General features: G+C 39.0%; 1 protein-coding gene across 2 annotated transcripts in view; it reads right to left on the bottom strand.

The window, feature by feature from the left end:
• Nucleotides 1–229: 229 nt before the first annotated feature.
• Nucleotides 230–16,288, bottom strand: part of LOC145722851 (uncharacterized) — a 186,679-nt gene continuing 170,620 nt past the window's right edge. Inside the window, exons 3-6 of one of the 2 annotated variants that reach the window (XM_081827488.1) lie at nucleotides 3,978–4,018; nucleotides 3,462–3,510; nucleotides 1,243–1,405; nucleotides 230–755 (exon numbers count right to left, since the gene is read on the bottom strand). In XM_081827488.1, the coding sequence (XP_081683614.1) occupies nucleotides 1,291–1,405; nucleotides 3,462–3,510; nucleotides 3,978–4,018 (205 nt within the window). In that variant the 3' untranslated portion in view covers nucleotides 230–755; nucleotides 1,243–1,290. Of the gene's footprint in view, nucleotides 1,406–3,461; nucleotides 3,511–3,977; nucleotides 4,019–16,288 lie in introns of both variants that reach the window. The other variant, XM_081827487.1, reaches the window with a different exon arrangement.

Raw genomic sequence — 16,288 nt, 5'->3', positions numbered from 1 at the left:
TTAGCAATGCTATCATGAATTCTGTTCATTATCTTTCTCCAAAATATAAGTAATGTGAAAGGTGGCTTTACAAATTAACATTCTATCGGGCTCCCTGCTCGGCAGGGAGTCTGCTTCTCCCTCTGACCCTCCTCCCTCTCATGCTCTCTGTCTCTCATTCTCTCTCTCTCAAATAAATAAATAAAATCTTTAAAAAAAAAAAAACAAATTAACATTCTATGGTCTCCAATGAAAATGGTTTCTTCTGTTTTCTCCCTACTTAATATACAAAAGCCAACAATGTACTCAAAGACACCATGGCCTTGAGAGCGCTCACTAAGGCACATGTAACTCAGTACTGCACCCTCTGTGGGGTGAAGGGAGGGGTCAAACATATCAGGGCCCCATCTTGCCCAAGGAAGCATCATTTTGCAATGAGCCTGACCAGAGGGGGCACCTTTTTGCAATACACACAAGTCACCATTTGTAAAAGCCATTGCCCCAAATGCCAGCAACACATTTTTTATTATTTTCTAGAACGGGATGTAGGAATTTATCAAACATTTCCTTCTCTTTCTGATAAATCCGGCTTTCTTCCAGGCAGAACAGACATAAAATATAGGACATGGTGAAGTCCATTGCTAGACTAGGGTCTGGAGAGAGGTGATTCAGTTTAGTCAATTTAATTCAACACTCACTTATTGATGGGAGTTACTCAGCTGTTGATGGGTCTTTGAAGGAGGAGGAGTTCTCAGAATCTTTATGGAAAAAGATGACTGGAAAGATGAATAGTGAAAATTGTCATGCCAGAGCAGAGAACGAACTGAGAGGTGTTAAGAGCTGCTACACCTCGTCTTGGGATGTAATTCTTTTCCTCTCAGGGAGACATGATGTGTAAGGAGGATGTCTGAGCAAGGTTTGAAGGAGGAGCGGAAAATGAAATATGCAGGAGCCCACTAACACTCCCCTTATCTTTTGCTTCTGTAATGATTTTTTTAAGTATGAAAATGCGGGTGTTTCAAATATACATTCAGTATTCAATAATACAAATAGAAAATGAATTACAAAAGGCATACTCTGGCCTTTTTACAGTTTTACCTCAATCCTCTCGCTTATAACTAGTAAATAGCTGTACCAGTTTCATACAACCTCAGTCTGAAAGTCATTTTCTTACTTTCTAGCTCTGTGAATTTGGTTCAGTAATTTACCCTCTTTGAGTTTTGATTTTTTTTTTCACATCTCTTACATAGAAATCATACTTACAGGGCGTCTGGGTGGCTCAGATGGTTAAGCGTCTGCCTTCGGCTCAGGTCATGATCTCAGGGTCCTGGGATCGAGTCCCGCATCGGGCTCCCTGCTCAGTGCAGAGCCTGCTTCTCCCTCTCCCTCTGCCACTCCCTCTGCTTGTGCTCTTCTGTCTATCTCTCTGTCAAAATAAATAAATAAAATCTTTAAAAAAAATAAATAAAAATAAAGAAATCATACTTAAAATAGGATTTCTGTAAGGATTAAACGAGGCAAAATATATAAAACCCTTAGCACAGGTCTGGCATTTTATGAGCTCTGAATAATTAGTGGACATGACTAACTGTTTTGCTTTATTGGCTGGTCTGCTTGTTCGATGGCAAACATAACGTGTCTGAAATGCCTGCAAGAAATCTGACTATCCAATATTTTAAATCGGTAAACTTAGTTTGATTTCTAGTTTCCTCAAATAAACTTTCTCGTCATTTACATGGCAATCTTATTTTTAATAAATGCAAAGAGGAAGCTGCCACCGAAAGCTCTTAGAGCTGATGAATGGAACAAAGAAAGAGTACATTTTCCTCATGGTAGTGCATAATTGCTCTTGCTTAAAATCGATCCCTTCAGTTTCAAACTTTGCCTGAGAAGCATCAAAGGCTATCAGTTTAGGCCAAGATTATGTCTTATTCATGCATTCCATTCTTTAAAAAGCCCTACTATGAGAGAAAAAGCTGAAGGATTTTTAGAAAACAATCACAACAGATTTCCTTCTGCCTCCTTCCTCTCTCGGTGAAAATGAGAAACAGTATCATTAGAGAAAGATAAGAGGCAGAATTCATAGATAGACGGGCTCTGAAGAACAAAAGATAGCTAACAGTTAGAGATAATTCAAACAGTGGGCTTTGATGTTCTTTTTTAGCTATCCTATTAAATACTTTTTCTTTCTGCACATTCCAATTGTACCAAATATGAAAAGCCCATATACAAAAGAAACAATAAAATGCTTGTTAATCTAATAACAGAATGTCAAGAACAGAAAACCTCCCCTACACAAAGTGTAATTGAGATTGCCTACACCACAGACAGTTTATGATCAGAAACCTTGAGGGAAAAAAAAAGCCATCAATAGAAATAATGTTTCTACTGTGAGCTCATGGTCACAGCAAGGCTACAAGACCAGGGACATAAAGCCCTATTAATTGTACTTCCCAGGGGTCACCAAACATCTCTGTTTGCCTGCAAGAGCCCTGATTTATACCTTTTATCCAGTGTAATTATTAATAGAGTACCGTTAACTCCAAAAGTGTCCCAGTTTGGACAATAAATTATATAGTTGTGCTAGGCTTACCCGTACTCCCTTTCACTTCCTTCTCCTCCTTCCCCGCCCAAAAAAACACCAAAAACCAAAAACTAAGGGCAAGCTATTTTAACTCTTCAGGTTATGTGAAAGGAAAGAAAAAAGTTATCTGTTTTCTAAGCTCAGCTATTCATTTGACTACCTTTCATTTTCTTACAGCAAGGAAGATTTCTAGTCTGAATTGAATTTGACACGGTCCCATTCACTCACAAAATATTTTTGACAGAATTACCCCTATCTTTCCCCACCACCCTCTCTCTCTTATGAATTCCTGCCTAACTCTTTGGCACAATGTTGAGTCTGCTTATTGAATTCTATTTGATATTTTCAAGGAATTATATCTCACATGAGGACTCCTTAATATATTTGCTGTTTCTTTAAAAAAAAACCAAATGTTCAACTTAGGTTATATAGCCAAGAATAGCAGTTCATATCAGCTGCAAGAAAGACTGAGCACCTTACAGCAAGAGCCCCTTAATCAAAAAGCAATCTTTTGGGATGAGTTAGTAGTACTTTGCCTCCAGCACTAACCAGATCCCCTACTTTCATTGTATATTTCCACAGGAGTCTAATGATGAAATATATTAGATTTTCTCACAGGTGAAGTAGAAACACACTTAAAGCATTGCTTTCTGAGGGTGGCATGGTGCTTCTAAAAACAGGGCCGAGGGAGGTCTGCAGCAATAACTGTATCCAAACCAACAATGTATTCTACAAGCAAAAGCCTTGACAAAGAAGAGGGGAAATTCCCCCTCTCATAGGAATATTCATAGGAAATTCGTTAGGTGTAATATTGCAAAGAGGAGAGACACAAAACAGTTTGGTTTTGTAATGGGTGGAGCTGGTGGGGCAAATCTTCATTTAAAAATAAGAGGCTCACCTTTTAGTCATGAGGATGTCCCCGAACTTTATCCAGAAAAGCTTCATAGCTGCAAAGAAAAAAATAGAATCCATTTGAGGAAAAATATTCTGGTATTGGAGAATAAAGATTTATGTATATCCATGGGTTTTATCTGCTCTAGATCTACAAAAACACAAGCATCAGATAGTGGGTAAGAATATAGAAGGTTGTGGGTCTTCATCATTTGCACACAGAGGGCATGGATTGCATTTAATTGAATTATTGTTTATTTGTCTTTTATTTTCACATATGAGTATAAATTTACATAGAATGCACACATACAGACAAAAATGTTTGCTTTCTTTTAATATACAGCCTTACATACACACACATACAGAAAAGTACCCTCACACACATCAAGCTTTTGTAGCACGTGTGGTAGCCACAGTAGCTCTCTTGCCCAAATCAAGGTCTTATGAATCACACGCACCCCTCCCCAACATGGTAGGCCCCTAAGAACTGGACAGGAGGTAATATCTTAAATTTTTGCTGTACCTTCAAAACAGCTGCAGCTTCCTTTCTGTTCTGCAAGTAGCCTGAAGTCAAACAGATAAAAACAAATCATGAATCAGGGTGAAAGGCTATAAATATGCTATATTTGTTTTTTGCTGGTTTTGTGCTGGTTTGTTTTGCTTTTAACCTTCACTGATTTGGGGGAAGTAATTAAGTGTTTTGGCATAAAAGATCTCCTGCTGGGTGATAGGCTACATGGGGAAGGGAAATTAGACAAAAGGTATTGAGTAATAACCACAAATGACTTTATAGCCCATTCTGTTTGAATGTCAATAGAATTTGAAAGCAAGATTTGCGGAAGATAATCAGCAATGACTCCCCCAGGTATAATCAGGAATGGACTATAATCAGCCATTTGCAAACTCTTACCTACCACTATGATTTCTTATCTTACTGGGAAAAAAAAGGCACATTGACCCAAAAGCTCAAAATTACGAATGGCAGAAATTCCCAAATATAAAAGGCATTCACTGTCTTTCCAAAATTTATCAGCAGTGAATTAATTTGGCAGATTCTTAATGACTTTGCCAAATGATGAAGTATGCATCACATAACATTGTATGTATTATTGTAAGCTGAGTTGAAGTTTTAAGGCTTCAAAGGGTGAGAGGAAGGTGATAAAATAAATAAATATAACTATACATTGTTCAAATAATGGCTGTATAAATAAACATGATATTGTAAATAAATAAAGAATAAACAATAACTTGAAATACATCAAAAATATAGTCTCTCATGCTTACACTGCACAAGAAGATGAAAACTGGGTTTGGATTTGTTTTCTTAATAGTGAAATATTCACTTAGGTGAACAAATTGAAAGAGAAGCTGATAAGAAACAATAATTGTTTTATACAATATTAATGCAGTTACAATGACTTTCACCCATATACCCAGGCTAATGAGTTTAATCAAACAAGGCACTGCTGAAAATGGACTAATGGTCTTAAAATTACAAAACTCTGCCTTCCAAATTTAGATATGGATTTCTTTAAAGGGTCTTATTTTTCTTTATTCCAAATTATAATCCATAAGGAAAGATGTTACCATCTATCAGAAATCATATTTCTCAAGGGAGACTGACTATATATAATCAATGTGTCTAAATAACAGGTAAAAAAAATTCAGTCGGTGATGGATTTTTTTCAAATGCAGTCACTTCACCCACATGATATTTACCACATTACAATTCCTGGTCATGCTGAGCATTAGGAAACCCTGAGTAAGCCATGTCGATGGTTATTAAGATACTATGCTAAAGAAAAATATTTCCCAACAGGAGGTATTAATAAGATAGCCAACAGCATACAAAAAGCATCAAAATGAGAAATAATAAAAAGACAGCAACTGTGTCCAAGCTGGATGCTCCTATTTAGCATCACTGAGATATTATGATCTGTTTCTTAAATGTCCAAGGGTTTAAGCTGTTAACAGAGATAATTCCAAATTTTATTCAGTATAATTTGACAAATACCTATCGTGTATCTAAAACGTGCCCAGTTATATTCAGAGGAATCTAAAAGAGGTAAGTTCTAAAATGAGAGGAGTCACCCAAGCCAAGGGTTCTAGATATTTGGAAATAGAAATCATGAGGAACAAAAACATATAAATCAATATTTTATTAAAAAGCAATCATTGATATTTAATTACAAGCCATCTTTTAGCATCAAATTAAAAACTCTTGATAAATATTGGAATTTTCGAATGCCTCACTATTTCGAAGTTTCACTGGGGACCAGATCCTCCTAGCAAAAAATTAAACCTCCTGAGGAAAAATCCCCTTGGTAGCCATGCTTGTTGTTTTGTATCACCCTGAAGGGTGCAAGGTTTGCCAAATTTCATGCGCCCTTCTTTCTGTTCGTATGGTTGAAAGCAGCTTCACGTCAGTCAGTTCCACGGTGACCCACCGGGCAAAATGGGTTTCCTCCAGACATTCCACTGGGTATCCATTCCCTTTGGGCAAAGAGTTGTCTAGAAGCTGAGTCGGGGAAACCGGAATGTTAGGGTCTATGAGGGGTAAGTTAGGAAGGGATGGTCCTCTGTTTCCCACGCCAACATTTTGTGCCCTGTGATCTTGCACTTTTTCGCTCTTTTTTTTTTTTTCCTTCTGACACCGTCATTCTGAAGTGTGTTCTCTGGAAGATCCCCATGTGTCTGTGCAGATCTGGAGGACTGGCTCACAAAGCTGTTAGACTTTTATTTGTATGAAAGACTAAGACACAGTGTTGAGAATGAATTTATCCTTGGAAAGGGAGCATCAAACCACACAAATGACGTCCAAAGAATGCTTCAGAATCAGAAGTCAGGCTTTTTTTTCTTGGGTTTTCCCCCTGACTTCAAGCGGGAGTAGATTCCACTGGCCAGACACCACTAGATTCCAAAGAGAAAACAGCCGCTGGAAAACTTGGAGAGTGATCTCCCTTGGGGAGGAACACCAGCATGCAGCCTCTCTGATGGTGGCACAGGCGACGGATCGCAGCGTGAGCAGGAGGCAAAGTCGTCGCTCAGAATCAACGTTGCAGCAGCTTCAAGCACAGAGTCAAGTGGTAGGAATGGTGGGAAGAGCAATGCAGTTCAATGGAGTAGCCTTTACTCAGGGCCAAGGCTCACTCAGTATCAGTGAGCTTCTAGCGCAGAGATGGGGGCTTCGGTCCGTCCCAGAGGTGAAAGCGCCAGCACTAGGAGGCATAGCCATAGTGACGGCTCCCTCTACCGACGTGACAGTTCGGGGGCTTTGCTCCTCTAGGAGCAGGAGTGAGAGTCCGCACAGCACCACGGAGAGCAGAGGGCAGAGCAGGAGAGGGGAGAAACAGCACACCTGAGACAGCCGCTGGGAAGCCCCGGAGTGACGGGAGACAAGCAGTTAGAGTCCCCCATTCATAGCGCATGCCTTTCCCTCCGCCAGGGAGCCTTGCCTACTCGTCTTCGTCTGGGTTAGATTTGCCTCCCATATCGTTTCGTAATGCCGAGCACATCTCTCATCATACTCTATCTTAATTGTTTAACATAGACTTCGCTCGTTCAATTTAGGGCTGGTACGCGGAGGGGTAGACACACCTGTGCTTAGCACAGCTGCTACTATAGAGTAGACAGATATTTGTTGAGTGAATCGATGACTTAAAACCTCTACTTCTTCAGAAATTCTCTCCACTTACACAGGAATGTAGGTCATCTAATATGCTATCTTTACTGGCCATGAGCTTTAGGGCTTCCGGGTGGAGAGTGTGCAATTCGGGATGTGGGAACAGAGCAGAAGGTTGGGGGGGAACCTACATCGCATCTTCCCTGGACCTGATTTGCCCCTTTTGTTTTAATTAAGATTTTTATCTCCTTTGTCTAAGCCTGTAAAGGGGAGGGAAGAGAGCCTGCAGGATGTTAATATGGAGGTATCAGCAGAGATACAAGAAGGTGCATAAAAGGGCCAACTCTGATTAGCTGAGCCTCCCCAACAGCCCACAGCCCATGGTGTGATGTGGTTTTTTGGCTCATGAGAGAGACAGTTGCCTTAATGTTTGGAGAATTTTTTCTAGGTAAATATTTATTCTAGATTTGGAAAGCAGTTAAGCATCACCACATTCTCATGAACATGTTTCCCCTTTTTAAAAAAATAAACATTCTCACACAAGGCTGTAGGATACCCCATCCTGCCGGCGCTGCAATCGGACTGACTTCAGTTTCCCTCACAGACCACTAACCAAATATATGACCCATGCCATTTTTTAAAACTGCACCACGTTAAATTATTTGGCAGAATTACATCAGACATGAAATTTGTATCTCTGTCTCATTAGGAATGATAATAGTTATACATCTGCCCATCATGATAAATTATTACATCAAATGCAAAGGACAGGTCTGCCTAATACTATAGGAGACATTGGCTTTGCTAAACATTTTGATATTCAGAAACTTCAAACAACATGCATATCATTTAAGTTCTTGGGAGAGAAGAGCATGAGGCCGCAAGTAGAAAATCGGCCCAGTTTTTGACATTTTTGGGGCAAGGGTAGCAGAGAGTGTGGGGGGTACTGAGGTGAGGTTCTCAACAAAAGACCGCAAATAACAGCAATCCATCGAAGACTGTGGCTTATACTGCTTAGTTTAACTGGCACTCATGTAGGGAGTTGAGTGCAATTTCATCAGCCATAAAGATAATACAGTATGACTGGAAGAATGTCTGATTTAGATGGACTGAAATCTCAGTTCCTGCCTAGACTTCCTGCCAGTTGAATCGGAGCAGGTCCCACCACACCTTAACCCTCAGTCACTACACCTATAAAATGGAATTGATGTTAATACTGCACAGGGTAGTTAGGAAGTTTTAGTAAAATACAGCATGTGAACAAAAACCGGGAAATAGGAAGACCTCCACAAATGTCAGAGTTAATACATTCATGTCACTACCTTATTCTAGATAGATTTTCATGTAGGTTTGAAGGCAGCTAAATCAGTAAATATAACATGCTTGTCATTTAGAAGACAAAATATCTGAAAGTTAACTTCATTTTTCATATTTCAGGTTCTATCCAGATGTTTTGGCACTTTGGAGCCAGCCTAATTTTTTTCTTCCCGATACACTTCATTTCTGCGAGGACTGCCAGGATTCCGGCTGACTCTAATAAGTCACATGAATTCTTATCTTTTTCAGTTCAATTAATGTTGCCATTGAAAAATCAAGATGCAATTATAATTTCTCTTTCGGGGAATTCTGTGTGTGAGGTGGTGGTAATGATGGCGTGGGGGTGTTGATAGGGTGTTACTTCAGAGTAGCTGTCCTGGAAATAATGAAGGAATATATCAAGCATAGCGGAAAAAGCAAATAAATCAACTACAGATGGAAAGAGGTATTTGTTAAAAATATAAAAAGCTCAGGAGGACAGAGAAAAAGACTCGAGTCTGTGTTCATCGCCAAATATGCATATAAAGTATAACTGTCCTTCATCCTAGAAGATCGATCTGCTAAGATCTCGTTTCTGTGGCTAAAAGCCCCATGTGCACACTTGAAACCTATGCTTTGGTGGGTGGCTATGAGTTGCGGCTCACACTGAGCTGTCACTTGGGGCTCCGCCTCCTTCCCTCCACATGTGCTCACAGGGCAAACTCAGAAGCCAGCTCATCTGTTGGCAGCTGTTTTCCAGCCTTCTGTAGCTGTTCCACGCTGCCTCTGGAATGCTCTGCTTCTGCAAATTCTCAAGATTTATTTCATCCGTGGCCCCCATGACTTGTACTTTCCTCCATTTTAAGGATCCTCATGGACCCTCCACACAGTAGGCGCTCAGTATCTATTTGCTAAACCAATTAGTAAATAAGTGAGTGAAAGAGTTCTGCTGATACCAAAGCAAACTCAGCCGTTATATTGCACTTAGTATGGTTCCTGAGTGGGTAGATCTCAATTCGTAGTTATCCCCTCTTGCGTGGAAATAGTAATATTTAACGTGCTTTAATACCTAAAAACAGCTCGATGTATTTAAAACTTAACAGAAGTTAGGCTTTTAGAAATGTCATCTCTTGGTCATTCTCTTCTTTGATCACCCAGCAGTGCCTAGAAGTATGTCGGTGTGGTTACAGTGCTCATGCAGTGGGAGCCCTGCCCCCAGCCCAGCCCAGCCCCCAGGAAAGGAAGAGGCCTGACTTGAAATCTACTCTAGAATAGGGATATAGAGATTGGCTAACTACTGACCACAGGCCAAATCTTGCCCACACAGTCTATTTTTGTATGGCCCTCGATCTAAGGATCGTTTTTACATTTGTAAATGGTGACATACGACAATTACATGAAATTTAAACTGCAGTGTAATTCAAGTTTTATTGGAACAAAGCCACACCCATTCACTTCCATATTGTTTATGGTTGCTGCTATGACAGCAGAGTTGCAGTTGTGATAGGCACCTTGTGGCCTGCAAATCCTCAAAGATTTGATGTCTGCCACTTGATAAAAAAAAGTTTGTCAACCCCCATTCTAGAACCGTGGCTATAGTTCAATGTTGGCATTTCACACCATCAACGCAAATGTTTGTTTAATAACTACGTGAACAGGCCAAGTCAGCTTCTGTCTACGTGAGGTTATTTCAGGAGCCCTAGTATTCAAATAACATCTTTGATAACGGAAAGGCTGTAACGACACATTCATTTCTTTTTTCTTTGGGAGAAATAATATACGTCCCAGGTCTAACTTATGAGATATTTTTGTGCAAATTAGCCACAGGCACCCTCTGTGGGCAATGAATTATAGAAAGTAACCCATGCCTCCAGGAAAATCCAAACGTATCCAAGATGCAGGGCTGGGTAAACCGAGAGATGCCAGGATTTCATTCTCCAATCACCCCTTGGACTGCTGTCTGGGGACAGTACACCAAGAGTACAACGATAATTGGTGGTCTTGGGTATCACATAAAACCATATCAGACAGTCTTAATGTTTCTAATGTGACTAAGTTACCACTCTACTGTAAACTTGCTTGTTATGTACTTTCTTTAAAGGATTTTGACGGAAAATTTGTAGAGACAGGATGAGTATGGAAGGGACTTTCAGATTCCAGGATCAAGGCAGGTTTGTGGATGAAATTCAGGAGGAAAGCTTGTCACCCAAAAACTTGTCCATCATTTTTCAAGGGCCAACCAATGCTGAATGTCCAGATATACTGAGTCCATCCTTAGGAACACCTTAGATTTTACTGTATTTTTTGAGAACTAGGATCTTTCAGAATCAACACTAGGGCAAGGTGTTGTGAATATATGATCTTTCAGCTCAGCCAAATGGCTTATCAGGCAAATAACTGCTATCCAGACCTTTGCAGCAGAACCTGGTGAGAATTGTCATTTCAGTCTATTACAGCGGAGCAGGACTCACCCTCCCACTATTGAATGAAAACAAGAAAGTTGGCAGGTCAAAAGATTATCATAATATACAGCCTTTCAAATCACAGTGGAGATTACAGATCTGGCCGCTTGCTTTCCACCCAATCAATAATAAACCAGTTTTCATTTTCCAAAATGGGATTGGTTTTCTGTGTTAGCCTCAAAACAAAAACATGCTGCTTAGGAGGATGTCCAAGACAGCACCTCACAGCCTGGCGCCAGACAACCTGCTGTCATCGGGTCTGGTCAAGTTTTCATAAACTTGTTTATTTCATAAACAAACAGCTTATTGCAGTGAATGAAAAGAATGCCTGATCCAGGCAAAATGAAAGCAATTTCGGTCTCTCATATAACTTCTGGTTGCTGGGTTGCTGTTCATATCTCCTCTTTTCCCCGTAGTGCCAGATAAACCTCTGTTGGTTACAACTGGCAAAGCACAGAAAAAAAAAGTGGTTATAATACACAAGTGGTCAATGAGGCAGCCTTTAAGGAAAAACACTGCTGATAAGATAAACAGCTTGTGATGTCCTTAATTATAATATTTCATACTCATTTAGCCATCTCCACATCACAGAGCTAACAAAGTGGATTTCAAACAGGAAATAAGACGCCTTCCCACCAGCCCAGAGGCCTAATTATAAAATAGCAACCTACTTTTTCTGTAGCGAATATGGGGCTTTTTTTTTTTTTTTCTCCTCCAACAGAATTTATTGAGCTCATTACTAGGCTGCTTATGAAGTGATTTGAAATGAGGCAACATTAAAGCATTCCACAAATCCCTTGTACTTAGTCATCCTGACACTTTATTTGAACTCAGAGCATTGATATGGAATAACTGCAGCAGCCCCACACTTCTGACTCTATTATCTGACAGGAGGTCCGGAATCCAAAAAAATGATATATCATCAAACTTTCTTAATCATCACAATAATTTGTCAGAAAGAACCAGGTATAATTCGGGCAACACCAGAGGGGCTTTGCTGCTAGAAACAAGGCGAGTGCAGCATGTGTTAGCCTTAGAGGAACAGAGCCACATTAATCAGGCAGCGAAAGGACCGAAGGCAGTGTACGTACGTGTGTATTTTAAGAAAAATTTTCAGATAGGCTTCAAAGCCAAAAGCACTGAACTCCCTGCATGCTATTGGTACAACTCTAACTTCTGTTCTCTTGTAATCCAAGAGGCAGTTGTGGACTGACCCTCACTGGGTTATCGCTGAGGCTAATACAGCGCAGTTAAAAACTGGATCTGCAAAAGTTTCAAAGAGGAAAAAAAAATCTCTGAAGGACACAAAAGTCTATGGAAGTTGACTATCCGCTATGTGAAAATATGGCTCATTTTTTGCCTTTTATTGCCTTTTCCCCTAACTTACTGAACCAGTAATGAATCAGAACCTAAAGAAACGTCTCCTTTTAGAGAGGAATTATGTTTTAGATCTCAGTGGGTCCTATACATATCCTGATGTGCAGTCTGCCTTCAAAAAATGTCAGTTTTTAAGGAGAAATTTCATCGAGGAGAAGATATGTGGGTGCATGTGTGTATCTGAAGTGGGGTAACATCCAGCCGGTAAGAATAATGAATCTCTAATGCAGTTCTCCCCTTCGAGTGAGGCTGTATCTTTTCCGTGATAGCTACTACTAATCCTTACTACATTTCCTACCACTGTTGAAAATCTAGTGGCCATACTTAGAGGTTAAATGCAGTTGTTTCATCAAGGAAACATTGGAAGAAACTTCAGAGCAATGCAAAGGACTTCTGGTTTTTCTAGCTCAGGCCTTGCAATAGTGCTGCAGCATGATAATAAGTTCTAGGGGAGTCCCATTTGAATAGAATACCAGAACATATGGTGTCTATTGTTACCCATGACATCTTCAACTTTGACAGTTAAAATTCCAAACCAAATCCATTACATCTCAACTGAAAATATGTCCCTCAAGTGACTTCCCCTAGGAAAATTATTCATCAGCATCCCTTAAGAAAATATGAATGAATGGAGGGTACCTGATATAATATTTTCCTCAGAAGAAAGAGGAGCCTTCGCTGTAGGCGCAATCTCCGTTATGTCTGCTTATACTGAATGTTCACCACATGAAAGGATTGGGACCAAGTTTTGTAGAATTTTTAAAAAAGGAAATCCCATGAATTCCCATCTAGAACTTCTTTTGGCTCACAGCTGTAGAATGGGAAGAAGTAAAACATGGGATTTAACATATTCCATAGTTAAACTCCAAGCGGAACAGACCCCATCATTGATATATAATGTGCACAGCACCAATAATTCTGAGACACCATGCCTGGAAAAGAGGTCTCATTTCCCAGGATTTGTTTTCATGAAGCTCTTCTCATTTACCCTTTGAACACCCTGGTCTCACAAGTCTTAAAATAATGTTAGTGACCTCCATTTCCACTCATTTGCACTCATCCACTAGTACAACATACCCTGGATCTCAGCATCACTCAGAACCATTGTTCCTCCTAGAACGTGGATTATCTACCACTGCTCCCACTCTGTCAATCCCATCAGACTTACTATTCATCATGGAATGCTTTTGTTCTTTGCTCCCTTTCCCCCCAAATTATTAGCTCTTATTCTGATTTTTTTGTTAGTGCCCTATCTAGGCTCAATCCCATAGGACTCATATCAAACATATAGTCATTTGAGACAGCATTGCACAGATGATGAGGAACAGGGAATCTGAGTCTAAACTCAGTCTCTGCCACTAAATTAACTGGGTGTGATCTTGGGCAAATGACTTGATTTCTGTGTCTTAGTCTCTCCATCAGTAGAAAGGTAATAAATACTCCAGTGTGCCAGCCACCATGGTAGACACTAATGATTCAACATGGAAGCTATCAAAGAATTTTAAGTAGACAAGTGATATGATCAGATATATCTAGCTTCTTCCATGACCAGCTATGTGACCTTCAGCCTAACAATAATCTCTAGATGCCTCAGTTTCCTCAACTTTAAAATGGAGATAAAAATAGTACCTCCCTAAGAAGGATTGCTAAAAAGATTGAGATACTAGTAAGCTACAAATAAATATTAGCTATTAGTAGTAACCTGTGTCCATGATACAATCTTTTGTACCATTGCAACTATCTAAGAAAAGCTGTCTGTATTCTCTAATTTTTAAAATTCCATTACCAGTTCACTTATTAAACTCTCAAAATCCTGTTTTCATCTTTCATTCATTCACAGAAATAGTTACTAAACCCCTCATAAGTACGAGGCCTCTACCAGGTGATGGTGATACAGTAAAGAAGATAAACACAATTTCTACTTTCCCACTCCTCGCCAAGTATCTCCTCAAAACTGGCATTCCTAATGATTATTCACAGTCCCTTCCTTCATGGCGTCTAATAAAATATTTTAAAATTTTGGACAGCCTATTTTTATGAAGATAGCAACTTTTCCCATTCATTGGCATCCATGTTGCCATATTCTTTTGGTTCTTCTATTTTTCCAAACCTGCCATCTGCCTCTTTCTGGAGCCTCAATTTCTCACAGTCTTTTATTATGAGAATATACACTCCTCTGTCCCTATAGTATCTTTCTCATCAAAGTTCCCCATTCGCAGGGCTGCTGTTACTACTTCTTTACAAATGACTCTTTACTTTCTGACCATTTTATCCTGACTGCTTTCCTGATTCCATTCAATGCTTCTTAGTGTGTTTTTGTCATCACCAACAGGGTACCCTGACAAGTCCTCAAAGTCAACATATGCTGAAATTAGTATTCCATATTTACAAACACCCAGCCCCATCTCCTGAATTTCTTACCTTTTATCTCATATACCTGAGATTGAACCCTCAAAGCCATATGTTATTCTTTCTTTATTCAACCCAGCCTCCTCATTCTTTAGCTGATTCCATGGGTTCTATCTCTACATAATATTTTGTATTATTATTATTATTATTATTATTATTGCCATTATCCTGGTTCAGACTCCTCTTTACCTCTCAAGAACTATTATACTAGTCTTCTATCTATCCCCACTCCACACCCCTCACTCAGTCTTTAAAACTCTTGATTCATCACACAAGCTATTGTTGGATCCATGTTCCTCAAGCTCTACCTGGGCTTTGTATTGCCTTTTCTAAAAACTTTAAGGGTTCTCCATTGCCCAACAAAATAAGTCAACACTTGTAAGCCTAATATCTAAAGCCCTCTGTATTCTGGCTACACACTACCTTCAAAAATAAGGTCTTCCATCTATAAAATTCTTTGGAGTTTGAAAAGCACTTTTACACCTATTATCTTATTTAATCTAACACTCATAAAATGCCTTATGATGTAGATATTATTATAACATAAAAGCCCTATGTTATTCATAAGTCATAAAAGTGCTACAGATGGGGATCAAAGAGATTTGAATTTCTCTTAAGTTACATAAGCATTTCTGAAGAAGGAGGCAGATTTGATGAGAGGATTTTGACCTAACAGTGCAATAAACACATCTTACTTTTACAAGTAATAATACCTCTCATTATTCTCCTTTGTGAAGCACAAAATAAGGAATATCAGAAATCATGGAAAGAAATTGGTGAAAGGAATTAAAAGTCAGCAAACCTGTGTTTAAGTTTGGGCTTTTTATTAATTTCTAAGTCCATTAACAACACTATACTTTATTATATTTATCTGTAAGACAGCCTCATACTTCCTGAAACACATTTACTTCACAAAGAAATAAGAGTAATGGAATTATATCCATCTTAAGTACTTAATTCTAAACTATGTAGCTATCTTCTTTTATATGAGGCATCAAAACTTTTTTATAATCATCAGGCATCTGTATTATCCCTACTTGTACAGATAGGCAAATGTAAAGTTAAATACCTTCTTTAAGTACCTTCACTGTCAGATGAAAACTCAGAACCCTCAGCCTACACACTCAGGTAACATTTTAATTTTGGAGTAATCTATCAGACATCTTTAGTTGAGAAAAAAAAAAGAGAGTTCCATAATATCAACTCACAGTTTATGTTTCTAAATAAAGCAACCATATATTTTATATGGTAAAGAAGACACAGGGAGGATGGGTTGGTCTGGTGATGGGTATTAAAAAGGGCACGTTCTGCATGGAGCACTGGGTGTTATGCACAAACAATGAATCATGGAATGCTACATCAAAAACTAATGATGTAATGTATGGTGATTAACATAATAATAAAAAATTTTAAAAAAAAGAAGACAGAGTTAACAGCTCAAAACATCAGAAATAATTTTAAGAGCAATTATAATAAATCTTTGGACTTTCTATTGAAATTACATCTTTTAGCACCCAAATCTATATTTTTCACAATTTGCTGTTTCCAGAAAGGAAAAGAAGAAAAAAGAAAAAAGGAAAGAAGGAAAGGATGGAAGGAAGGAAGGAAGGAAGGAAGGAAGGAAGGAAGGAAGGAAGGAAAGAAAGAAAGAAAGAAAGAAAGAAAGAA

The sequence above is a fragment of the Leptonychotes weddellii genome, chromosome 8 (assembly GCF_054177405.1).
Source record: "Leptonychotes weddellii isolate Sample4059 chromosome 8, ASM5417740v2, whole genome shotgun sequence".
Taxonomy (NCBI): domain Eukaryota; kingdom Metazoa; phylum Chordata; class Mammalia; order Carnivora; family Phocidae; genus Leptonychotes; species Leptonychotes weddellii.
Note: the sequence above shows the minus strand (reverse complement) of the source record. Positions and strands in the feature narration are given on the sequence as shown.